Source organism: Rutilus rutilus (genome assembly GCF_951802725.1).
Source record: "Rutilus rutilus genome assembly, chromosome: 16".
In the NCBI taxonomy this organism is placed as follows: Eukaryota; Metazoa; Chordata; class Actinopteri; order Cypriniformes; family Leuciscidae; genus Rutilus; species Rutilus rutilus.
The window spans coordinates 12243617-12270295 of NC_140224.1; the positions used below are offsets into that span (position 1 = coordinate 12243617).

General features: G+C 39.8%; 1 protein-coding gene across 2 annotated transcripts in view; it reads right to left on the reverse strand.

The window, feature by feature from the left end:
- The window catches only part of avl9 (AVL9 homolog (S. cerevisiase)), a 131653-nt gene that overhangs the window by 82919 nt on the left and 22055 nt on the right, over window positions 1–26679 (reverse strand). For both annotated transcript variants that reach the window (XM_084435157.1, XM_084435156.1), the window contains 7 exons: window positions 19119–19185; window positions 16914–16954; window positions 16746–16784; window positions 16598–16667; window positions 9708–10174; window positions 8736–8870; window positions 7081–7300 (listed from right to left, as the gene is read on the reverse strand). In XM_084435157.1, coding sequence (XP_084291283.1) covers window positions 7081–7300; window positions 8736–8870; window positions 9708–10174; window positions 16598–16667; window positions 16746–16784; window positions 16914–16954; window positions 19119–19185 — 1039 coding nt within the window. The remainder of the gene's footprint in view (window positions 1–7080; window positions 7301–8735; window positions 8871–9707; window positions 10175–16597; window positions 16668–16745; window positions 16785–16913; window positions 16955–19118; window positions 19186–26679) is intronic.

Consider the following 26679-nt stretch of genomic DNA (forward strand, 5'->3'; position numbering starts at 1 on the left):
AATCATACAACCAGAGAGAAAACCAGTCTGCTAACAAAACGTGCAGCAAATCATATTCAGCCAGTGCTGTGAAATTAAAGAAACCAAGCATGACATCTGCAGCTGCACTACACATTGCTGACCAGAAAATGTGATAGCACTGAACACAAATCTGAAAAATGTCCAGACCACCCGGTGTCAGCACGCAAGGAAAAACTGAAGAAGCTTGGCAGGTGCTTTGTGTGTCTGGAGTCCAAACACATTGCCAGGTTTTGCAGGTCAAAGGGCATGTCATGTGCCACATGTGGAGGCAGGCATCATGCAGCCATTTGTGAGAAAAATGAGGCATCTCCACCTGCTGCGGCTGCCAACATTGACACTGTTATTTCCTCAGTGATTCCCCAAGCAGAGAAAGACAAACCTGACATTGAGAACACTGTGCTGCTACAAACTGCCAAGGCATGGGTCGTAGGACCCACAAGCAGGAAGATGGTCCGCTGCTTGCTAGATGGAGGCAGTCAGGGGAGTTTTGTGCATGAGAATGTGGTGAAGGCGCTGCAGCTACCTGTTACTAGACAAGGGACACTTACTCTTCACACATTTGGCTCCTCTGCTCCAACAACGGTGAGTCGCAACATAGTGAAGCTCAGCTTGGAGAATGTATGGGATAAACAGCAGGGAATTGAAATCGAGGCAGTTGTCACCCCCAAAGTGTGCACAGCGCTGATGAAAGTGCCTGGTGAACATATACAAAGGGAAATGGAAAGCAGAGGTCTTCAACTAGCAGACTGTGCTGGAGATGATAAACCTGAACTTTCTGTGCTAATTGGCTCTGATTATTACTGGCAGATAGTATCAGGCAGAGTAGAGAGACTGACAAAGAGCCTAGTGGCACTAGAGACCACTTTCGGATGGGCAGTGCAAGGCCCAGTAGCAGTGTCCAGCATGACAGAGACTACCTGCATGCATATTCAGCTTAGTGAGGATGCACAGATTGATAAACAGCTGCATGCATTCTGGGAGCTTGAGTCCCTGGGCATCACAAGTGAGAAGTCTGAGAGCCCAGAGGATGTAGAAGCGTTGCAGCGGTTCGAGGAAACCTCCATCTTCAAGGATGGGCGTTACCAAGTGGAGTTGCCATGGCGACAACATCATCCTCCACTTCAAGACAATTACCGCATCGCAAAAAAGAGACTTGAGAGTTTGAAAAGTAAACTAAGCAAGGATGTCACACTCTACAGCAGATACAATGAAGTTGTGGAGGACTACTTAAAACAAGGAATGGCTGAGGATGTGACAAGGGAGCATGCATCACCACAAGGCAGTCAGACATATTACTTACCTCATCACGCTGTATTGAGAGAGGATAAGCCGACAACGAAACTGCGGGTTGTGTTTGATGCGTCATCCCACGAAGATAGAACAGTCACGAAGTCTCTTAACAGGTCCCAATCTGAATCCAGATCTGATGAGTATTTTGATCAAATTTAGACTGCATGAAATCGCATATATGGCAGATATCAAGAAAGCATTTTTGCAGATTTCACTCGCGGAAAGAAATCGGGACGCTGTAAGATTTCTGTGGTTCATAGGACCACCAACAGAGGAGAAGGATGTGGCGCTGCGCATGCTCAGAATGACGAGAGTGGTGTTTGGAGCTTCATCAAGCCCATTCTTACTCGCAGCCACCATTAGGAAGCATTTAAGACAGTATGAGTTAGAACACCCACAAGTGGTAGAAGTCCTCAGCTCCTCACTCTATGTCGATGATTTTATTTCAAGTGCAAGTGAGGTGACAGAGGCACATACAGTGACAACAACAGCCAGGAACATTATGTCTGCTGCAGGCATGGAGCTATGTAAATGGATGACAAACTCTCCTGAGCTCAAAGAAAAATGGCAGAAGAGCTTGATGGATTGTGCTGTGCAACCAGAATCACACGGGTCTGTGCTGAAGGTGCTGGGTATGGTGTGGAGACCGGCCACTGATGATTTTGTTTTCGACCTCAGGGGGCTGCTTGATATTCTGAAAGAAAGAGAAAACACAAAACGAAGTGTTCTGCGGTCTTCTGCTCGCATTTTTGACCCTCTAGGATTCCTGACTCCCTTCACCATCAGGATTAAGTGCTTGTTCCAAGAGATGTGGGAGAGAGGGCTCAAGTGGGACGATGAGCTGCCACCTGATCTGACGAAGAAGTGGCAACAGTGGTGTTCAGAGCTCCCTCAACTGCATCAGGTCTCAATCCCACGATGGTACCAAAAACGCATGCCACAGCAGGACGGTCAAGAGTTAAAGCTACATGTGTTCTGTGACTCGAGTGAAAGGGCTTATAGTGCAGTTGCTTATCTTCAAGGGGAAACAAAGGATGGAGAAGTGACCATAAGCCTGGTTGCATCCAAGTCCAGAGTGGCGCCACTCAAAAGGATGACACTGCCACGCCTGGAGCTAATGGGTGCTGTAATAGCAGCCAGGCTGGGGAACACCCTCAGGAAAGCACTGCAGCTAGACAAGACACAACTCAGACTATGGACAGACTCAATGATAGTGCTGCATTGGATTTGTGGTTCTGCTCATAAGTGGAAACAGTTTGTAGCAAATAGAGTCACAGAAATCCAGTCTCTAACTGACCCACAGTCATGGTCTCACTGCAAAGGGAAAATGAATCCAGCTGACCTCCCCACCAGAGGCCTAACTGTGCAGGAGCTGAAGCAGAGCACATTGTGGTGGAATGGGCCTTGTGTTCTGATGTCACCTGATCAGTCAGAGAGCACTCAGGAAGATGTTCAGGAAGATGAGGTAAAGTCTGAACTCAGATCCAAATACTAGATTGCTGTACAGATTGTTAAGCAAGACCAAGACTTCTTAAGCCCTGTTTTATGTCTGGAGGAGTACAGCAAACTAAAAGCAGTGCTCCGGGTGACAGCCTGGATAAAGAGGTTTATCACCAACACCCGCTCAAGCACAAAAATCAGTGGTGAACTGACGGCAGAAGAGCTGAATGAAGCAGGAAAACACTGGATAAAGGTGATTCAAAACCAGAGTTTCAGCTCTGAAATTGATCTGCTGAAAGCAGGGAAATTTCCCAACACTGACTCCAGAATCCGAGAGCTAAAACCATTTCTGGATGAAGGTGAGCTGCTCAGTGTGGGAGGAAGGCTCCAGCATTCGGATCTCTCTTACAGAGAAAAGCACCCATGGATTTTGCCCAACAACCACCGATACACAGAAATGTTGGTGCAGTATGAACATGAGAAGATAATGCATGCGGGTGTACGAGACACTTTAGTGCAGACAAGAGAGAAATATTGGATTTTGAGGGCACGACAGGTAGTGAAGAAGGTTGTGTCCAGATGTGTACTCTGCAAGAGATTCAATGCAAAGGCTGGACAGCAGACTACCGCACCACTGCCAAGAGACAGAATAACAGAGTCACCGCCATTTGAGACCACTGGTGTGGACTTCGCAGGGCCACTCTATGTGAAGACACAGAACGTTATGACAAAAGCGTATATAGCACTGTTCACTTGTGCTTTAACCAGAGCAGTGCACTTAGAGCTGGTCTCAGATATGTCTACAGAGAACTTCCTGCTAGCGTTGAAAAGATTCATCTCAAGAAGAGGATTATGCAAGGTGATTTATTCAGATAACGCCAAGACGTTCAAGAGAGCTGATCAAAATTTGAAGGTGCTCTGGAAAGGCATTAAAGATCCACAGCTACGGGAGTTCTTCTCAGAGAAGGACATCACCTGTCGGTTCATCGCTGAAAGAGCAGCCTGGTGGGGCGGATTCTGGGAGCGGCTGATAAGGTCAGTCAAAATTATTCTCAGAAAAGTGCTAGGCAGAGCTAAACTCAACTTTGAAGAAACGTGCACCATTCTGACTGAAGCTGAAGCCATAATAAATTCTAGGCCGCTCACTTACAGTGAGGAAAATAAGTATTTGAACACCCTGCTATTTTGCAAGTTCTCCCACTTGGAAATCATGGAGGGGTCTGAAATTGTCATCGTAGGTGCATGTCCACTGTGAGAGACATAATCTAAAAAAAAAATATCCAGAAATCACAATATATGATTTTTTAACTATTTATTTGTATGATACAGCTGCAAATAAGTATTTGAACACCTGTCTATCAGCTAGAATTCTGACCCTCAAAGACCTGTTAGTCTGCCTTTAAAATGTCCACCTCCACTCCATTTATTATCCTAAATTAGATGCACCTGTTTGAGGTCGTTAGCTGCATAAAGACACCTGTCCACCCCATACAATCAGTAAGAATCCAACTACTAACATGGCCAAGACCAAAGAGCTGTCCAAAGACACTAGAGACAAAATTGTACACCTCCACAAGGCTGGAAAGGGCTACGGGGAAATTGCCAAGCAGCTTGGTGAAAAAAGGTCCACTGTTGGAGCAATCATTAGAAAATGGAAGAAGCTAAACATGACTGTCAATCTCCCTCGGACTGGGGCTCCATGCAAGATCTCACCTCGTGGGGTCTCAATGATCCTAAGAAAGGTGAGCAATCAGCCCAGAACTACACGGGAGGAGCTGGTCAATGACCTGAAAAGAGCTGGGACCACCGTTTCCAAGGTTACTGTTGGTAATACACTAAGACGTCATGGTTTGAAATCATGCATGGCACGGAAGGTTCCCCTGCTTAAACCAACACATGTCAAGGCCCGTCTTAAGTTTGCCAATGACCATTTGGATGATCCAGAGGAGTCATGGGAGAAAGTCATGTGGTCAGATGAGACCAAAATAGAACTTTTTGGTCATAATTCCACTAAACGTGTTTGGAGGAAGAAGAATGATGAGTACCATCCCAAGAACACCATCCCTACTGTGAAGCATGGGGGTGGTAGCATCATGCTTTGGGGGTGTTTTTCTGCACATGGGACAGGGTGACTGCACTGTATTAAGGAGAGGATGACCGGGGCCATGTATTGCGAGATTTTGGGGAACAACCTCCTTCCCTCAGTTAGAGCATTGAAGATGGGTTGAGGCTGGGTCTTCCAACATGACAATGACCCGAAGCACACAGCCAGGATAACCAAGGAGTGGCTCTGTAAGAAGCATATCAAGGTTCTGGCGTGGCCTAGCCAGTCTCCAGACCTAAACCCAATAGAGTATCTTTGGAGGGAGCTCAAACTCCGTGTTTCTCAGCGACAGCCCAGAAACCTGACTGATCTAGAGAAGATCTGTGTGGAGGAGTGGGCCAAAATCCCTCCTGCAGTGTGTGCAAACCTGGTGAAAAACTACAGGAAACGTTTGACCTCTGTAATTGCAAACAAAGGCTACTGTACCAAATATTAACATTGATTTTCTCAGGTGTTCAAATACTTATTTGCAGCTGTATCATACAAATAAATAGTTAAAAAAATCATACATTGTGAATTCTTTTTTTTTTTTTTTTGATTATGTCTCTCACAGTGGACATGCACCTACGATGACAATTTCAGACCCCTCCATGATTTCTAAGTGGGAGAACTTGCAAAATAGCAGGGTGTTCAAATACTTATTTTCCTCACTGTATGTGCACAGTGATGTGGATGAGCCAGAGCCACTGACACCTGCTCACTTCTTGGTGGGTCAGAGACTGACCTGCTTGCCTCCTAAGCCATGTCCAGCTGAGACTAACCATCCAACAGCGAACAAGGAGGAGATGAACAGGAGGTGGCGCTACAGACAAAGACTTATGACCAACATCTGGAACCGATGGCGGAGAGAATATTTGCTGGATTTGAAGTCGGCTCATCGCTGCGACACCCCACAGCCTTCTCTGCTGAAGGTCGGAGATGTTGCACTCATCGGAGAAGATAACACCCCAAGACAGAGCTGGAGGCTAGGAAGAATTGAGGAACTGTTTCCAGGTCGCGATGGCCTTGTGAGGTCATGTGCAGTTCACACGAGTTCAGGGACTGTTCTGTGGAGACCCATCCAGCTTTTGTATCCTTTGGAAATTATATAAACTGTAGTTTATTGGGGGGAGGATGTTGAGAATTTATTTGTTAGAAGACTATTTAAAAGAATAGTTAAGAAAGTTAAGATTAATAAGTTAAATTGAATAAGTTAACATTTAATACACAACACTAAGATTAACAGTTCATGTGTCAGATACATATGTGGTTAAAAACATATCATGTGTCATTGATTTGTGAATGGACTTCATTTCCCAAGATGCATTGAGCAATGGTGAAAGTCACGTGGTTCCGGGAAGGTTGTTATGGTTGCGGGAGAGTTTTTGCAAGAGCCATCTTGTGAACGATTTGCTGAATAAGCACACGCTGTATTTACCGTTTTTTTTTTTTTTTTCATTAAACGTCTAAAACGAAGCAACGTTTCGCTTCGTTATTCTTAGTTGCTAAGACGATAAATGTACAACATATGGAATACATGCAACGTGTCGCATGGGATCATTCTGTGATAATTCTGTGATAATTCTGCATCTTTTTTAAAAGCTTGATGTTGGTCGCTATTCACAGCCATTGTATGGACTAGAGTGAGTGGGACATTTTTAAGAAATTCTCCTTGAAAAGGAAAGAAGGGCATATGGCATTACAAACAACACCAGGGTGAGTAAATTATGACTTCATTTTTCAAATTGAAAAATTTCATTTTAGGGTTAACTATCCCTTTAAACAAATATATGGCTCAATGGGTAACACTCTCGCCTCAAAGCAAAAAGGGCAATGGTTTGAGTCCTGGCTGAGCCAAGAGGCCATTTCTGTGTGCAGATTGTATCTCCCTGTGTTGGTGTTGGTTTCCTCTGGGTACTACAGTTTCCCCCACAATCCAAAGACATGCAGGTTAGGTGAACTGGAAACTAGATATGAGTGTGATTGTTTATGTGTGTATGTTACATCAACTGGCCATCCATCCATAGACATACTGTAGGAGATTAGATGCATGGATGTTTTGCGCTGTATTGTTGGGTCACTGTATCACATCACAAGTTGGAGATAACAGATTGTCTCCATTTCAACACTCAAAACATCATATGCACCCTTATTCCATCACTTCATTCATGTTCATTCATAATACAAACAGGTATTCTAAAACATTTTACACAAATTAATATAAATGCGTGTGTGTTGTAATTCACCTTGCTGTAGAGCAGAAGATAACAGCGAGTGTACATATAGGCCAAACTGCGCCCTTATCCACTCGTCTCCACCCTCCCAGCCCGTCCCGTCAAGAAACACATCCTCTTTATTTTCAGTGACATGTTTCACCAGGTAATCAGCGAATCGCAGATCAGCTGTACTTAAAGACAGCATTTTGCGCAGCTCTGGGTCATGGATCTGAATACGGGCTTCATCCACCTGCACACAGGCAAATTTAAAACAATTAACTCTCAACAGCTGTACATCCGAGAAGATATTTGGTTTAACAGCCTCATGGACAAACTTAACACCTCTCCCTACAAAACAGACCAGTTTCATATTTCAAACATAAGGAAATAAAAATGTGTATACATTGCAAACAAAAATTAAGCCTATTTTAAGGGCCATTAACACCGTATTGTGTTTTGCATCATGACATTATTTTTATGACAATTCAAGAATAGTTTACCCAAATTAACAAAATATTCTGTCATCACTGTGACTGCCAATCGCTCTTTTCAAAGCAGTCACAATGAATGGGGACTAAAGCATTCAAGCTTTCGAAAGGATGCTAAAGTACCTTAAAAGCATAATAAAAGTGGCCAAACAGTTTGTGCTATATTCCAAGTTTCCTGAAGCCATACTGGTAATTTAAGTAATTGTTCACTGAAAATCTTCAAATAAGTCTTATCTATTCTTTACATCTTTGTAAAAAGAAATAGTAATGTCAGACTTGCTTTAAAGAAAAAACACTGGAGTGGGGAGACAAGACGCTGTTTTACTGTTTTATTTTAACGGATGGCTTCAAAAAGCTGAATAAACTGACTTTGAAACAGCTTATCACTTATCTACAGCCTACTGGCTTATATTCAATCTCCCATTCATTTCTATGGTATCCACAACAGTGATTAAATGTCGCACTCTGAAAGCGATTCAGTGACATCAATGTTTTAAAGTGGTTAGACAACATGATCCAAGTTGACCATTATCATTTCTGTGATGGTAGAACCGTGGAGGTTGTTATTTACCCATAATAAGGACATCTCTGGTAATGTCTGATTTGTGGATGAATGATTTTGAATCAGATACATTTTATTTGAATCAGATCTTCTCAGAGACCTAGCTACAGCAGTTAAAAGTTCACCAGAGGGGAAGTATCAGTGAAGAACAACTTAAATTTCTGCCTGTTTTTCACACAAAACTGCTATATAGCTGTAGAAAACTATTAGGCAATTATTTTATGTCGTCTTAAGTCATAAGCTCCATTCTTCTGAAAATGTATGTCTGAGGAATTTATTTTATGCTCCCGTTATATTGGCTGTAGCTAACGTAGCCAAACACATTTGGCTATTTTAAATAGTTTTTTCATCATTTATAATGTCTGGACAGGATGATATTCCTGACTATAGTACATTAATCTTGAGAATCATCATCGTGAATTAAGAGAATTACAATCAAAAGTAGACCAACCAGACACATTACAGGAATGAGAATTGAGAAGACTTAACTCTCATGAATATAACGTCAAAATGCAAAAAAATGAGCTGCACACATTCTTGACAGGCTTTGTGAGATTCACCTAATAATATCTCATATGTCTGTCTCCATAATTAGAGTGTTTACAGAACAAAGAAAAAAAAGTTGATGGACTCACGTCCACAACGGCATCACTTAGGTGGCGCTGTTGACGGAAGAGGATGTTGGTCGCTCCGGCAACAAAACCTCGAACACTTATGTCTGATAGCAGGTGGTGCTGTTGGAGTGCCATGTATGGCATGCACAGGTAACCCTGGAAACAGGGCAAAGAAGTCAAAAGGTCATGCAAATCAAACTTGCATGTTTAATCCAGTGGTCAGGGTTCGGTTGGTTAGCAGTTAGTCCCTGTTGGTAGAAGTTCTAACAACTTTCTGGAGTAAAAAGCATCTTTTCTGCATTCCCGTTCTTGTTGAAATTTTGTCAGTTACTACATTGCTACTCAATGTGCATGTCTGCTAACATTTTGACTTCATGAGGGGTTTTTCTTTTGTTGCCACTTTATTAAATTGCATATGGCATATTTATGATTAACTAATTTTATTGGGGCGAAACAATAAATATGGCTCTATCACAGTACTTGCTATCTCAAGTTTTAAAACATACAGGATACTGTAAAGGAGGGTAGTGGATACAGTGCAATGAAGTTAGCCAATCACAGCAGTGGGACTGTATTTTCGTTTTTGCAAGTGCCAAGTGGTAAGACCCCGGCCTAGTGTTTTCCCAGAGAGTGAATTTTATAAATATTGGACATTTTTGGTGCAAAAAACTTTGCAAACTTTATAAACTAACCTCGACTGCATTTTTTACAGAGCCCCTAAAGGGACATGGTGATATGAAATGGGAGAAAAAAAGAAAGAAAAAAAAGTCAATTATTTTGCATTCGTTCGCAAAATGTTTGCGTTAGACTAAAATAAAAAAATGCAAATGTATCTTCACAGTCATTTTACCTATTGTTTAATTAATCCAAATTCTGAATCTGAATTAAATAAAAGCATGCCAAATTTCATTAATTATAGTATAAACAGTTTTAACAAATATATTCAAGCTTTTTATAATTACTGAACAAGTGTAATGTGTCTTGTGTGCACACCTTTGTAAAGATAGCGAGTGGTAGTCCATACTGGTCTTCTTGCAATCCAGATACAATGCCTGAGGTCAACGTTCCCTGTCCTGTGGCTGACTGTGGCTGTACTGTTATTGGCAGACCTGAATCTGTGTCAAACATCTCTGAATGATCTATGTCCACATTCTCTTCCATTTCATCCATCACATGAGGCTCCAGGGTCTCCCATTCACACTCTGAGGAGTCCAGCAAGCTTCCTGTGTGAGGCTGAAGGTAGTGTGTGTCCAAAGCAGTGTTACAAGCCTTTGATTGATCCGGCTGGTCACTGACATCATACCTGCCCTCAAGCTCTTTTGGTATGTCAGTAACATCTGTAGCAGACATGGAGAATGATTCTTCATCTGCAGATATGATTTCTGGTGAACTGAAGTCCTCTGAGATGCTCCTCCGGGGCTGATAGTGAGAGGAATCTGCCAGCCCATGCTCTATTATACCTGAAAAAAATAAAAATAAATTTAATAAGTCACTTTATATAACTTAAGAATAGGGCTGCACAATAGTGAAGAAAAATGTGATATGTGATAACTCATTAAATAATGCAATATTCGATATGTGATACGATAATACTAAAAGTGTATAAAATAAACAAATTATCTTTAAAATATATTTAAAAGTATATAGCCTACATACTTGTTTCACATTCTTTTTGTGACAAGAATACATCCCTAAACTTCTGAAAGTGAACAGTAGTGTTTTACAGTAGCATAAGAAGTGTTATTTTAACATCAGTGTAAACCACGGGGTTTAGGGTTTCAGGTTTCAGGTTATCCTACATTAGGTTTATTTAACAACAGAAACTGAATAATCAAATGTAAAAATAAAACACTGCTTAGTTTTCACTGTATGAATTAAAAATATACTGATTCTTATTAAAGCTACAAGTTATTCAGCCAAGAGCAGTAAGTGATTTTCTCTTTGTCTTTTGTTCATGATCCCAGTTATTGCATATTGCGATATATACATTTGCGATATTGATATAATTTCGATATATTGTGCAGCCCTACTTAAGAATATTATTCATAAAGAATTCAGTTTACTTTTTAAAATAATTCCTTCTACATAAACACCAACATAAAATCTACTTTGCAGCTTACTCTAGCCAAGAACGGACAAATTAGACAGGAAGAGATTGTTTCACTTTGTTTTTAATGTTGCATTTAGGGGTGGGTCTATCTGGAATAGATGTTCAGGGCTTGACGCTTACTTTTTTTTCCCCCAAGGAGCATATGTGCTCGTAAGTTAAAAACTTTAGGGGCACAATACTAATTTTTCAAATGTGTTTTAGCTTAATAAGAGGATATAAAGAGACATTAAAATAATATAAAAGGTATTTCTGCTTCAAGCTGTTTTTAATCATTATGTATTATTTATAGTCCTACTTTAAACTGTATATATATATATGTGAGGAAAATAAGTATTTGAACACCCTGCTATTTTGCAAGTTCTCCCACTTAGAAATCATGGAGGGGTCTGAAATTGTCATCGTAGGTGCATGTCCACTGTGAGAGACATAATCAAAAAAAAAATAATCCAGAAATCACAATGTATGATTTTTTAACTATTTATTTGTATGATACAGCTGCAAATAAGTATTTGAACACCTGAGAAAATCAATGTTAATATTTGGTACAGTAGCCTTTGTTTGCAATTACAGAGGTCAAACGTTTCCTGTAGTTTTTCACCAGGTTTGCACACACTGCAGGAGAGATTTTGGCCCACTCCTCCACACAGATCCTTCTCTAGATCAGCCAGGTTTCTGGGCTGTCGCTGAGAAACACGGAGTTTGAGCTCCCTCCAAAGATACTCTATTGGGTTTAGGTCTGGAGACTGGCTAGGCCACGCCAGATCCTTGATATGCTTCTTACAGAGCCACTCCTTGGTTATCCTGGCTGTGTGCTTCGGGTCATTGTCATGTTGGAAGACCCAGCCTCGACCCATCTTCAATGCTCTAACTGAGGGAAGGAGGTTGTTCCCCAAAATCTCGCAATACATGGCCCCGGTCATCCTCTCCTTAATACAGTGCAGTCGCCCTGTCCCATGTGCAGAAAAACACCCCCAAAGCATGATGCTACCACCCCCATGCTTCACAGTAGGGATGGTGTTCTTGGGATGGTACTCATCATTCTTCTTCCTCCAAACACGTTTAGTGGAATTATGACCAAAAAGTTCTATTTTGGTCTCATCTGACCACATGACTTTCTCCCATGACTCCTCTGGATCATCCAAATGGTCATTGGCAAACTTAAGACGGGCCTTGACATGTGCTGGTTTAAGCAGGGGAACCTTCCGTGCCATGCATGATTTCAAACCATGACATCTTAGTGTATTACCAACAGTAACCTTGGAAACGGTGGTCCCAGCTCTTTTCAGGTCATTGACCAGCTCCTCCCGTGTAGTTCTGGGCTGATTGCTCACCTTTCTTAGGATCATTGAGACCCCACGAGGTGAGATCTTGCATGGAGCCCCAGTCCGAGGGAGATTGACAGTCATGTTTAGCTTCTTCCATTTTCTAATGATTGCTCCAACAGTGGACCTTTTTTCACCAAGCTGCTTGGCAATTTCCCCGTAGCCCTTTCCAGCCTTGTGGAGGTGTACAATTTTGTCTCTAGTGTCTTTGGACAGCTCTTTGGTCTTGGCCATGTTAGTAGTTGGATTCTTACTGATTGTATGGGGTGGACAGGTGTCTTTATGCAGCTAACGACCTTAAACAGGTGCATCTAATTTAGGATAATAAATGGAATAGAAGAATAGAATAGAATCGGGCATTTATATAGCGCTTTCATATGTACTACTGTACACCCAAAGCGCTTTACAATCATGTCAGGGGATCTCTCCTCAACCACCACCAGTGTGGAGGTGGTGAAATGGAGTGGAGGTGGACATTTTAAAGGCAGACTAACAGGTCTTTGAGGGTCAGAATTCTAGCTGATAGACAGGTGTTCAAATACTTATTTGCAGCTGTATCATGCAAATAAATAGTTAAAAAATCATATATTGTGATTTCTGGATTTTTTTTTTTTAGATTGTGTCTCTCACAGTGGACATGCACCTACGATGACAATTTCAGACCCCTCCATGATTTCCAAGTGGGAGAACTTGCAAAATAGCAGGGTGTTCAAATACTTATTTTCCTCACTGTATATATATATATATATATAGGCATGTGACGTTATCAAATTTTAATTTAACGATAATTGCTGAAGCTTTTACCATCGTAGCCTATATGGTATCATGTATTGCATTAGGTTAGAATAAAGTGTTGTCCTCTAAACAGGCTTAACCTGTTAAGCTGCAACCCCACTTTTGAAAAATCCCCAGAAATGACATACCCAAACTGAAACAGATACAGTTCATGAACCCTTTGCATTAAAAGCACAAGTATGATCTCATTTGAAAGCTGACACCTGGCAGTTTATTGTAAATGTAGAATTAATTATTGTCATAATGACAACAATTGTTATAAATAGCTTCAAAGTTTTGTAAAGTTATTAGAAATTATTTTTTATGAAACATCCTCATGAAAATAAAATTGAAGTTGGCACTGGAGCAATCTAGAAATGCACTACAGCTAAAGCCATATGTCTAAACATTCTATGTTTAAAATCTGAAGATAATAAGTCCAAAACTCTGTATTTAGTTAAATGTTTTTCAAGACCATGTCAAATGACTTTATTTTGATTTGACGCTAAAATGCTACTGATGTTTATTGTCATCTTCTAACCATCTATCCAGTATATGTGATGCGATCTGGGAAAACCCACCACATGGTGAAATTTTACCTATTACAGGTTTTGATATCATATGGATGCTGGTATCAAGCCCTTTCCAAATCTGTTTTTATTTTTATCATAGCTTGTTGGTAGCAGAAGTTATGTTTATCTGAAGTCGGCCGATCTCTATGATTTTCTGGAACGGAATTTTGAGAAAAACAGGTTTAAATAACTGTCACCGTTGAGACGCGTCCATCTCGCGATTGTTATGAAACTGCGTGACGTTATAGTTTAAACAGGATTGGCGCGAAATGCGCACTATACACATTCACTGTACATGTATGTGGTTTATTTTAAAGGTAAACTATCCTTGTAGTGTTACGAGACGGACAGGTGTATGGGATATACGGCGATTGTTTTGTTTTTTTCACCTCTGCCAGGCGTTAATGGTCGCATAGAATGCATTAGAGAAAGAGAGTATTTTCAGCTTGACACTATAAATCGCTGTTTTTCTGCACTAAACAAGGGAATTTTGCCAAGATATTTTCAGAGATAAGAGAAAAGATGTTATAGAATAATAATTTAATGGAAAAAAAAATTTGACAAAAAAACTGACATTCAAACTATTTTGGAATTTACTGAAAACGGCCCAGCGCGACATCCGACGGGTTTTCCCAGATCGCATCACATATTGTCTCTATTGTTTTGTGGTGCAGACGATCCCCATTCAGTCTCAGTCTCCCCCTGCACACATTCACACCTCTCCAGCCTGGTTATGGCTCGAAATATGCATTTCTTTTGTCTGCATTATAGCTACTAACGACTGGCTATTCACAGGCTATTCATAGGGTTTCAGTCCCTAATTTCTTTTCTCAAAGTTTACCTCACATTTTAAACTGTATCAAATGCATTTCTTGAATAAAGACACATTTCAGGTAGCATTCAAAAAATAATAAAAGTATAACTTCTAGGTAGCAGGTGCACCTAGGGCTAACTAGCATGTTAGCTTAGCACACCATCAATACACGACAATTTATGAGATTAAAACCATGTTTGTGCTCTAAACTTACTTTTTAACGCACGTTGAGTATTTTAAATAATCTTCTGTGATCTAATTTGGCTTCAGATAAAAAAAATCAGACAGAAAATATACTATTGGATAGTGTTCTGCACAATGATAGTCTATATAGATTAGCATTACATTATAAATATAATCTATTATTATGAAAATACCTGGCATGGCTTGAAAAACATAGGTAACTCAAATATCAGTGCAATCATCTTTATTGTCTTCAAAACATCTGTATCTGCATGTTACAGCGCGATCTCTTGTTAGCTTTGTGTGTATCAGTGACGTCCTGGAATGTCACATGATCATGGCTCTTCTTCATGTTCCATATATGGACTATTATTGTGCATGTAGCGCCCTCAGGCTATTGGTATGAATTAAAAAACACAGTATCGGAATACTAAACGCTCATAAAGATTACGATATTTGGGTATAAATTCAATAAATATTATTCCTGTCTATAGAAATATGATGTAAATCTATGAGAATCTATCAATATTTCTCCAAATCTGCACATTTTTGAGCTAAAGCCCTGAGGGACGTTGTTTTGTGTATCGCTGTCATGACGACAGCACGGAGTTTTTTATGAATGAAAGCGGCTGACGCGCATAATTCATATTAAAGGTATCGACTCATTTTTTCATTTCATAACTCCTGACACAAATTAAGACATAACTGTCACTATGAGTTTCTCAGAATACAATAGTGGTCAAATACTGAAACTTGAGTATTATATCTTTTTAATTATGTATAGTTTGTCAAGGTATAACATTAAATCTGATAGTAATTTTGAATTAAATAAATAAATAACGCTTCAGTGCGCGGGCGCACTGGCAACGGTTAACAGGTTAATAACTTTTTTCTTACAATAAAACAACTCTGAACGTTTCAATATACAATAAAACAATACACAAAAAAATGTATAAAGCAAACAAATGTTCCAAACAGTTTTAAGTGCAAAATAACTATAAAGAACAATAGGTAACACTTTATAATAAGGTCCCATTAGTTGGTTAGTTAATGCATTAAGTAGGCTAACATTAAGTAACAATAAGCAAAAGCTTGATACAGCAGTTATTCTTTGTTAACGTTAATAAAAAAAAAAAATTAAAGTTCATGTTATCTCAAGTCCATTAATATTAGCAGATACAACTTTTCATTTTAATAATGTACACTGTAAAAAATATTGCCTTGATTTTACTCCAAACAATTGAGGCAACTATTTGCATCATACTTTCTATTGTTCCATCAGCAGAGTTGCTGTCAGAGAGTGATGAATGTGCATTTTCATTCAGGGCGTCTACTTCACTCGTTCCGCCATGCTTTTCATCAGTGTTATTTATTTAATTAAATAATTAGCTTTTAAAGTTAAGCAATCATTTTAGGCTGTATCGCTGTTTTTCCATAACCAAATTGAAAACATCTTAAGATGATACGTTTTCTTTATACAATTTAAGATATTTAAGAAGTTTTATTCGCACTCATGCTCCTGTACTTCAATTCGCTCGCATCTATTTTTAGTCGCAAATGCGAGTGAAATGCTTGCACTGTCAAGCCCTGATGTGTGGTCTGGAGCTCTGGTATCTTTCACAAAATAAAAGTCACTTTTGGTGATAAACCTGTCAGTACTGTGAACGCGAAGCAAATCTTTTCCAGGTTCGCAAAAAGTGCTTATTAGGTGCGTCAGGTTGTTCGAGCGGAAAACGGTGGCATTGGTAAGCTAGGAACCAACAGTAAATAAAACACCTATCAGCAGAAACAGTATGTGTCGTTCGACTCTATGAGCCGAGTCCTTTAAGTGAACAGTGAGAGTCGGTTCCAGTTCGAGAGCCGTAATCCCTTTTTGTATATTAATACAAGACAGAATAATATGATTATCCTTTTGCTACACTGCTCAGCCTGTTTGTATTTTTAGATAATTTAATAACATTTATAGTATCTTGTTAAAGTTACTCTGCAGTGTTACTATTTCTTTATTAACTTTTAGGTTAGTGCTTCAATTTTTTTTTGTTAGAATAACACACCTGCCGATTCAAATCTGGCACAATATCAAAAGACCTGTTTTAAAGCATTTTTACCTGGAAACAATGACAGGACAGTCATCAGAGTTTCAACCAATCTCTTCACCGGAGTCACATAAAACAAGATCTATAGGGAGATAGTAAACGTGATCATCCTTGAGATCCCACTTTAATATAAAGTGTGTATTGAGATGGTAATAATTACCTTCTTTTCTAGCAGAATCAGTTTAAAAATAATCAGAACCTAGAGCAAATAAAGAGAAACAACACAAACATTTAGTCCAAAATCAGACAAGTTGCATAATAAAGATCAAAATAAATATGTATTATCCAAAAGGATGAAGCAGCATTTAAAATGAGTCCAGTCCTTTACCTTGTGTTTAAAGTGCAGGATCAAATCTCTGGCAGACAGACCTTCAGAACAAACAACAAAAATAATAGTAAAAAAAAAAAAAAATGAATGATTGGAAATGGCACATTTATTGTGTTAAGTATATATATTAATCATGTACATGTACACATTTCTTTTGAATTATTTGACTTTATCACACCCCAAAGATGTGTTTAAAAAATAAATAAAAAAAACATTGGCTGCACAGTTTCATAACTGGTGTTTGTGTAGTTATGCAAATACTCCTAAAAAGCATTTAAATGCAACATAAAACAGTATTTGCAACCCATTTGACGGTTGTAATTAGGCATATTTCAGTATAGCACAAAATAATCTATGACAAAAAAATTTGCAGGTTTTAAAATTAAACCTTTGGCTTTTGGCAAAAGCTTAAAATTGAGTGTTTCATACACAGGCTTTTGAAATAAATTTTTGATTGGGTAGTGTGGGCTGAAGAACATCCTCCAGAACATCTCCACATATTCTATTTTTTTTTTCTTTTGCAATAATGTGCACTGGTCAGTCACACACAATAAGACTAGAAATGTGTATTTGGAAAGTAAATAGGGGTCAAATTTGACATCACACTCATCCAATTAGGGTCAGTTAAAGGAATTCTGTCATAACTGACTCACCCTCAAGTTGTTTCAAACCTCTATGAATTTCTTTCTTCTGCTGAACACAAAAGAATATACACTCACCTAAAGGATTATTAGGAACACCATACTGTGTTTGACCCCCTTTTGCCTTCAGAACTGCCTTAATTCTACATGGCATTGATTCAACAAGGTGCTGAAAGCATTCTTTAGAAATGTTGGCCCATATTGATAGGATAGCATCTTGCAGTTGATGGAGATTTGTGGGATGCACATCCAGGGCACGAAGCTCCCGTTCCACCACATCCCAAAGATGCTCTATTGGGTTGAGATCTGGTGACTGTGGGGGCCATTTTAGTACAGTGAACTCATTGTCATGTTCAAGAAACCAATTTGAAATGATTCGAGCTTTGTGACATGGTGCATTATCCTGCTGGAAGTAGCCATCAGAGGATGGGTACATGGTGGTCATAAAGGGATGGACATGGTCAGAAACAATGCTCAGGTAGGCCGTGGCATTTAAACGATGCCCAATTGGCACTAAGGGGCCTAAAGTGTGCCAAGAAAACATCCCCCACACCATTACACCACCACCACCAGCCTGCACAGTGGTAACAAGGCATGATGGATCCATGTTCTCATTCTGTTTACGCCAAATTCTGACTCTACCATCTGAATGTCTCAACAGAAATCGAGACTCATCAGACCAGGCAACATTTTTCCAGTCTTCAACTGTCCAATTTTGGTGAGCTCGTGCAAATTGTAGCCTCTTTTTCCTATTTGTAGTGGAGATGAGTGGTACCCGGTGGGGTCTTCTGCTGTTGTAGCCCATCCGCCTCAAGGTTGTGCGTGTTGTGGCTTCACAAATGCTTTGCTGCATACCTCGGTTGTAACGAGTGGTTATTTCAGTCAAAGTTGCTCTTCTATCAGCTTGAATCAGTCGGCCCATTCTCCTCTGACCTCTAGCATCAACAAGGCATTTTCGCCCACAGGACTGCCGCATACTGGATGTTTTTCCCTTTTCACACCATTCTTTGTAAACCCTAGAAATGGTTGTGCGTGAAAATCCCAGTAACTGAACAGATTGTGAAATACTCAGACCGGCCCGTCTGGCACCAACAACCATGCCACGCTCAAAATTGCTTAAATCACCTTTCTTTCCCATTCTGACATTCAGTTTGGAGTTCAGGAGATTGTCTTGACCAGGACCACACCCCTAAATGCATTGAAGCAACTGCCATGTGATTGGTTGATTAGATAATTGCATTAATGAGAAATTGAACAGGTGTTCCTAATAATCCTATAGGTGAGTGTATTTTGAAGAATGTCGATAACCAAACAGTTGATGGACCCCATTAACTTACATAGTATTTGTTTCCCTACTATGTAAGTCAATGGGGTACATCAACTGTCTGGTTACCGATATTCTTCAAAATATCTTCATTTGTGTTCAGCAGAAGAAAGAAATTCATAGAGGTTTCAAACAACTTGAGGGTGAGTCAATTATGACAGAATTTTCATTTTTAAGTGAACTATTCCTTTAATAGCGAAATTATCTATTATAGTTAGCAGATTTGTGTTTTTGAATTACCCAGATAAATCTGTGATCCCTCCAGCGCCGTACAGCTTAAAGATCTGTTCATATTATCATAGAGCTCCTACAGAGAACCAAGAACAATCATACAGTGATTTTTTGCTACTGGTTGATTTAAAAGTGGTCTTCTTTAAATATCTTATATCTGTGTTGATGCAGCATTATACAAAAGCAAATGTTTGTCGTTACTGATGTCACCGTAAAAGTACAGATGTATTTGACACCTACGATTCATTTATTCTGCAACTGAAAGTAGGTGGATAATTGACCTTTTGCACACATCCACAGTATGTTAGTTTCATTGTGTTAATTTACATTATATTTACAGAGGTATATACTTACCTCAAACTCCCCTAATATGTGAGACAGTTTCGTTTGAGTTTGATCATTTATTTTATGTTTTACTAATAACTGTTATTTTCTCATAGGATTCGAAAGCAATGTAAGTTAAGGCGGGCATACACTGTGCGATGTCTGTGCGATTTCAGCAAGGTACCTACTCACACTGAATGAGTAGATCGCATGCGATGTAAAGCCAAAGCTCAAGATTTCTGTGCTCGCATTATACGGCCCGAACGTCGAGCTGCGACTTCACTGCTCACACTATACGTGTGAAATACGCGTGAATCAGCGCGATAAACTCCCGTGCCGAGTTGCGCCTATAGACGATATCATGTATTCAGAGATACTGTCAAAACAAGCATCAGCTATCAATATCAAGATGATTTAGCATTTCCAATTTATGTATTAAATTATTATTAGTATTATTGTATATTATTATTATTATTAGGGAAGGCTACTTTTATTATTAAAGTGATAGGCTGTTAAATTGCCACGCAATAATTTCATAGTGCATCACCGCAAAACCAACGCGCTGTGAGGATAATAAAATATCACACAGAAGCTTACTCCTCCTCATTGAAAATGGTCTAAAACATTTAGGTCGATTACAATGAATTATAGGCATATAATTAATTATTAACCATATATAATATGTCCGAACACTGCAATAATTCATCAGTGAAAATTCAAAACAGCTTTATTTCAAAAACATTGTTTAACAAATTAATAAAAGAGGCAAAGTGTACATCGCAGGTGGCTTGGAAGAATTGGGTAATGGTTAATCCATTTTGCAACACGAACTGGAGGTAAGCAACAGTAATTTGTAGCTAGTTTGAACTACAGAACTTAAAGATCTCCCTCTTTTCGTTTTTTTTTTTCTTTTTTTTTCTGCAGATGAAATGGTTCAACTTCTGTATTCGCGCAGGCGCAGTGAGGGAAAAACACTGAGTTTAGGGCAATCGGTTCGTAACTCTGCTTCAACTGTGCGATATAGTCACGAGGAGCGACCAAAATTTCTAACATGCCAGAAATTCATCCGACCATCTGATTGCCGGTCGAGAGAGGTTAATCGCCTCTCGTTTCCCCCTGTACACTGCACGAACACTGCACGACAAACAACGCACGACAAAGCTGAAAATCGGCCCAACCCGAAAAAGAGTCGCACGAGTCAGAATTCGGCTCAAAATCGGACGAAAATCGCACAGTGTATGCCCGCCTTTAGCCTTACAAACATTTCATACATAAAACATAAAAATATGTACTTTATTTAAAATAAATGTCCTAAAATTGTTTCAGTCATTGACATCCATACTTTTTTCTTTGCAGGAGGTGTGACTTGTAAAAAGTGAAAGTGAAAGTGACATGTGAAGGCCAAGTATGGTAACCCATACTTGAAATTTGTCCTCTGCATTTAACCCATCCAAGTGCGTGCACACACACACACACACGCGCACACACACACACGCACGCACGCACACACACACGCACGCACATACGCACACACACACGCACGCACACACGCACGCACACACGCACGCACACACACACACACACTGCAAACCATGACAGACACACCCGGGGCAGTGGACAGCCATTTTTGTTGTGGCGCCCGGGGAGCGATTGGGGGTTAGGTCAGGTGTCTTGCTCAAGGGCACCTCATTCATTTCATTCCGGTACCGGTACAACCTTTGGTTACCGGTCAGACTCTCTAACCATTAGACCACGACTGCCTACTTGTAGTAGTAGGCTTAACTTACAGTGACATGGTTGTAGTACTGCGGAACACAGACAGACCTTTCAGCTGGTAGGGTTATTTTGACCCAGCAACTGGATTATTAATTTTTAATTCTGTGTCGAACTTTCTGGATTCTTCACTTGGCTTCAGACTTTGAGGTTCACGGAACTCATAGCGGGCAGGATTTTATGGTAAGTTAATATGAATATTTACCTATATTTTTGTGATAAGTTGTGATAACACCAAGCGCATATATTATGGAATCTTTGCACATTTAAAAGAAAAAAAAAAACATGCTCAGTACTAAATCTGTATTAAAGAGCGCCGCATGTTCCATATTTTGAGCTTCACACGCAAATACAGAGGGAAATTGGTCTGAAATACACCAAAGAGTTTTGTTGGAAAACTTGTCAAAAGAAGTGATAGAAGTAAGTTCAATGAGAGTCTGTGCAAGTCTGTAATGTTTCTGTCTGTTAAAAATGTTTTTGTGTGTCCTGTCCTCAGGTGACGCAGCACTGGCTTAATTAGTGGGTCGACAGTTATGAGGTGCAAATTGTGCATTTTTTTATTATTAGGGGCCAAGCACCGAAGGTGCGGAGGCACCTATTGTATCTGTTCCCGTTCTTATTATTCTTCTTCTTCCACCATGGGAGTCTATGGCAGCCCATAGAAGCGTTTGCGGGAAAGTTGTAACGGTTTGACATTCTGATAGAGGACAGTCCCAACATTAAATACACCAATTTTGGTGTGTCTAACTCATTCCCTCTAGCGCCACCACCTGTCCAAAGTTTCACTCATATTTACGCTAATAACTTTTGAACAGTAAGGCCAATCAACAAAATTATTTTTTCCTCTGATTCCTGAGGTAATTTCCTTCGACGTCATTTTCCGTCATAAAAATATGGTCGCCATTTTGAATTTTCCGAAAAAGCTACTTTTTCGAACTCGTCCTAGACGGTTTGTCCAATTTGCACGAATATTGAACCAGATTAGAGGTCGACCGATTAATCGGTTTTGCCGATTAATCGGCACCGATAGCTGATTGGTGGAACTATCGTTATCGGCAAAAATACATACCGATAGTTTTTCCTGGTTGCGTCTGTTGCTGGAGCGGCTGAGAAGCGCGCGCTGTCATTCATTACACAAGACAGAGCTGACAAGGGTCTGCTGGCATCATGCAGTACAAGAGCGACCTCTAGAGGTGTAATAAAAACTATCACTGATGCCTCGTGTTGTTTAATTCGACACGTGATGCTGCGTGCTGCACTGAGTGCACACGGTGCGTGGAGAGCGCTGACATCAGATGCGCGTTTAAAGCACCGACAGCTAAAAGGTAGCCTATGTATACACTACATTTTTTCATATCATTATAAAGTGATTAATTTGTTGACTAAATGCTGCATTAGTAGAGAAAGAACAGCACAACAGTATGTTTGTTTGCCTTCGAGGCTGAGAGGACGCTAGTACCTCAAGCGGTTAAAACACTGACAAAAATAAACGTCCGACCCGAATGTTTAATGTCACAATTGTTACCTCCATTTGCATTAGTTTATATCGAGCTGGTCACTTTTATGCATTAAATATGCAGAGAAGTTGCATATTTAAAGCTAGAGACGTAAGATAGCAAACTGATATGTTCATACAGCCGACAGAAACATATAAACAAATCAGAAAAGCATTAGATTTCGGTTATTTTTTCATCATCACTTTAATACATATTTTGTTATTTTGATTAGATAATCATCAAGTGTTTATAAAATAGAAGCAAAAGTGTGAGACTATACATGTAATATTTATGTCATTTCAATGCTCTGGCGTTGTAGATATTTAAAGTTGGCCATCTTTAAGCATGACTGTTTGGATTTATATGAAATGATAATAAAAACACTTACAATAAAATTCCATATGTAACATTAACTAAGGTTAATAACTGCTGTTTAAGGATTGTTCATTATTTGTTAATTAACATGTACTAATTTATATTAAGTACAATATATAAATTTAAATTAAGGTTTTTATTTGTTAACCATAACTATCAAACTAACATGAATGATCAAGGTGCAATTGTATTGCTCAAATATTATACAGATCAAACTTTGCTACTTTTTTATTCATTAAGTTGGCTTGAAAAATAACAGTTAAACAGTTACATTTTAATGTTACTGGTTTTATTTGTTATTTAGAGTATTACTTTTTGTTTCAGTTTGAATGAATGTCTTTTATTGACTTCAATATTTATTCATATTTATATATTTATTTCATTTAGCATGTTTTCATGGTTCAATACAGTTTTATTATTTTTATAATAAAGTTCAGCACTGTTTTACTTGGGAGTGTTATGTTTGTTTTTATCCAGTATCAATTTTAAAAACTATCGGTTGATTAATCAGTTATCGGCAAGTATGGCCCAACCTAGCTATCGTTATCGGTAAAATCCACTATCGGTCGACCTCTAAACCAGATCATCTTCAGGCAGTGGTGACAAAAAGTTATGGAATTCAAATTGATTCGTCAAACCGTTTTCGATAAACGCTCGAACAAATTTTACGTAGCGCTTGCAAAAAAGGCGTAAGGCTGTATCTCCGCAACGTTTTATCGTATTCAGACCATGTCATCACAAGCATGACCTGAGGCTACATGCTGCGTTCCGGCGCAGCGCCACCTACTGGTCCGGAGATATGAAAATTTGCTCGTTAGATTCAGGGCAACATGCCGAGTCGACTGATATCCAATTTTACTATATCGGCCATTTTGGCTGTCGGCCATTTTGAATTTTGTAGGAGCGTGAGAAGTTTCGAAACAGCGCCACCTAGTGGTAATTTTTTTTTTTTTCAAATGCTTATAACTTTGGGCGTGGTCGACTTATTTTCACGAGACTCATCTCATTAGACTCCTGAATCCTTGCCGAGTCCAACGATACCAAACATGCTAGGTTTCGCCTTACGGTTTGTGTAGCGTTGTGATTTAGCGCTTAAAAAACATTTGCCGATATCTTCGAAACCGCTAGTCCGATCGAGACGAAACCACCGCCAGAAGTTTGGAAACATAGGTCGATAGCTAAACGCCAATGCCCAAATGCGAAAATATTGATAGTAAGGGGTAGTACCTACCTTACTACCTACCAGCAACAAGACAGGACTCACAGTTCACAAAGAAATGTACACGGAACATGTTCTCCATTATAAAAACATGCTGAATACAGCTAAGAATATATATTATGCGAATAGCATCAATGCGGGTGATGGGAACACAAGGAAACTTTTCTCTACAGTGAAAAGGCTGCTGAAACCTGCAAATTCAAGCACCAACAACATCTCGGATGATTACTGCTCTGCTTTCCTTAAGTTTTTTGATTCAAAAATCTCCAAAATCCACCAACAACTGGCCATGGCGAACACCACACAGGCTGCACTGTCAACATCATTTGTGATATATTTAGCCCCATCTGCTGTTTTCAGTAACTTCAGTCTTCCAACTGAGGAGTTTATCTCAGAGCTCATTACTAAATCTAATTCTTCTACATGTCACCTGGACCCCATCCCTACCTTCCTTGTAAAGACCTGTCTACCTACTATAACATCACTGATAACCTCCATTATCAAATCATCTTTGTCAACTGGTATAGTCCCTGCATCACTAAAAACTGCGATAGTTAGACCCACATTGAAAAAAACAGGACTGGACTGTAATAATTTTAATAACTATCGTCCCATATCAAATCTGCCCTTCATTTCAAAAATGCTTGAGAGAGTGGTTGCAATCCAACTCCAGACTTATCTTCGTGATAATAATCTTCTTGAACAATTTCAATCTGGGTTCCGGTCACGGCACAGTACAGAGACAGCCCTTGTTAAGATTACTAATGATCTTCTCCGTGCAGCAAAATTTCCAAAAAGGCTAATAACTTTTGAATAAAACTGCCTATTGTAATGCTAATGGTCTTACTAGATTATTTGGGTCAAGCCGAGAACACAGATACCAAGTTTTCCTTATTTGGCCGAACTTCCTGTCCGCCATCTTGATTTTCATTCAAAACCTACTTTTTCAAACTCCTCCCAGACTGTTTGTCCAATTTTCACCAAAATCGAATCGTATCATCTCCAGACTGTGCCGACTAAACGTTATGGATTTCGTGTCAATAGACGAAACCGTTTTCGTATAGCGCAGCAGCAAAGTTGAGGCATGATGCCAAAAGGACTATTCAGGCTTCATCTCTGCAATGCCTTGACATATTGACACCAAACTTTGTATACAGGGTGCGGGGGGGGGGATGCGTGGGATTTCCCCCTTTCTGGTCAATGTATCCCTGCCTCTGCTTAATTATTTTTATCCCCCCCTCAAAGTCATCAGTGATACTACACTAGTGGCGAGACGGATCACAAAACTTATCACGGATCCGTGGTTTGATTAAAGTCAATTTTATTTTAAAATGCGCTACTTTGGCTGGCTCTGATATAGCTGCTGCGGCCTCCATGTAATCACCACTCTGCAGATTTGCTCAATGTCCCGCCCACGGCGCTATCTGACTGGTTACACCTCACGAGTAATAGCCTATCAACACTTGCGAGACGGTTGCAGGTCCGCTGGACAGTGGAGCTGTGTGTCGAAAGGAAGGCAGCATATTCAGCATATTACTGAAGCGGGAATAAACATCACAATCTGATTATCTGATTCTATGATGACAAGCAGAGTTAGTGTCCCAGTCACACCACTGAGAATGGCCGAAGTTACACATACGGTGTTTCACTCAATTGAGGCTAAAGCAAAGGTTTTTTGATTACTCACTCACTCACTCACTCTTGAGCGTCTGCCGTGAGTGATTTCAATGTTAAGTCAATGTAAAGACGCGTTTACGCGCGTCGAATATGCGTTAGGCGCGGTAGACACGAATGCCTCATTCGTCCAGTTCGCGCGAATGAGGCGAACTGACTAACACAGATAATGCATCTGTCTTTTCTAGCATTTCACTGTAGCTCAGCATCGCAATGTAAAGTTAACGTTATTACTTTAATGCATAGACCTACACTATAGCCTATTTATGTTTAAGTTGACACTACGTTGTGCCATTTAAAGGTGCTCTAAGTGATGCGACGCGTTTTTTAGGCCAAAACATTTTTTGTCACATACAGCAAACATCTCCTCACTATCCGCTAGCTGCCTGTCCCCTGAACACACTGTAAAAAAACGCGGTCTCTCTAGACACCACAGGCTCCACAAACGGCAACAAAAACAAACTGGGCTCACCCGCACCACGAAACATAATAAACAGTGTTCCAGCCAATAACCGACAAGAAGTATTGGAGGGTGGGGTTTGGAGGGTTAGTGCGCGTGCACGTGAAGGGGGTGTGGAGGAGAGAGAACAGAGAAGCATGAAGAGGGAAGTTTGAATTATGGCCGACACACGACCAAAGAGACGACGTTCCGATGAACAAATTGCAAAGAAGAGGGACGAGGATAAGGGACGAGGATAAGGGACAAGGA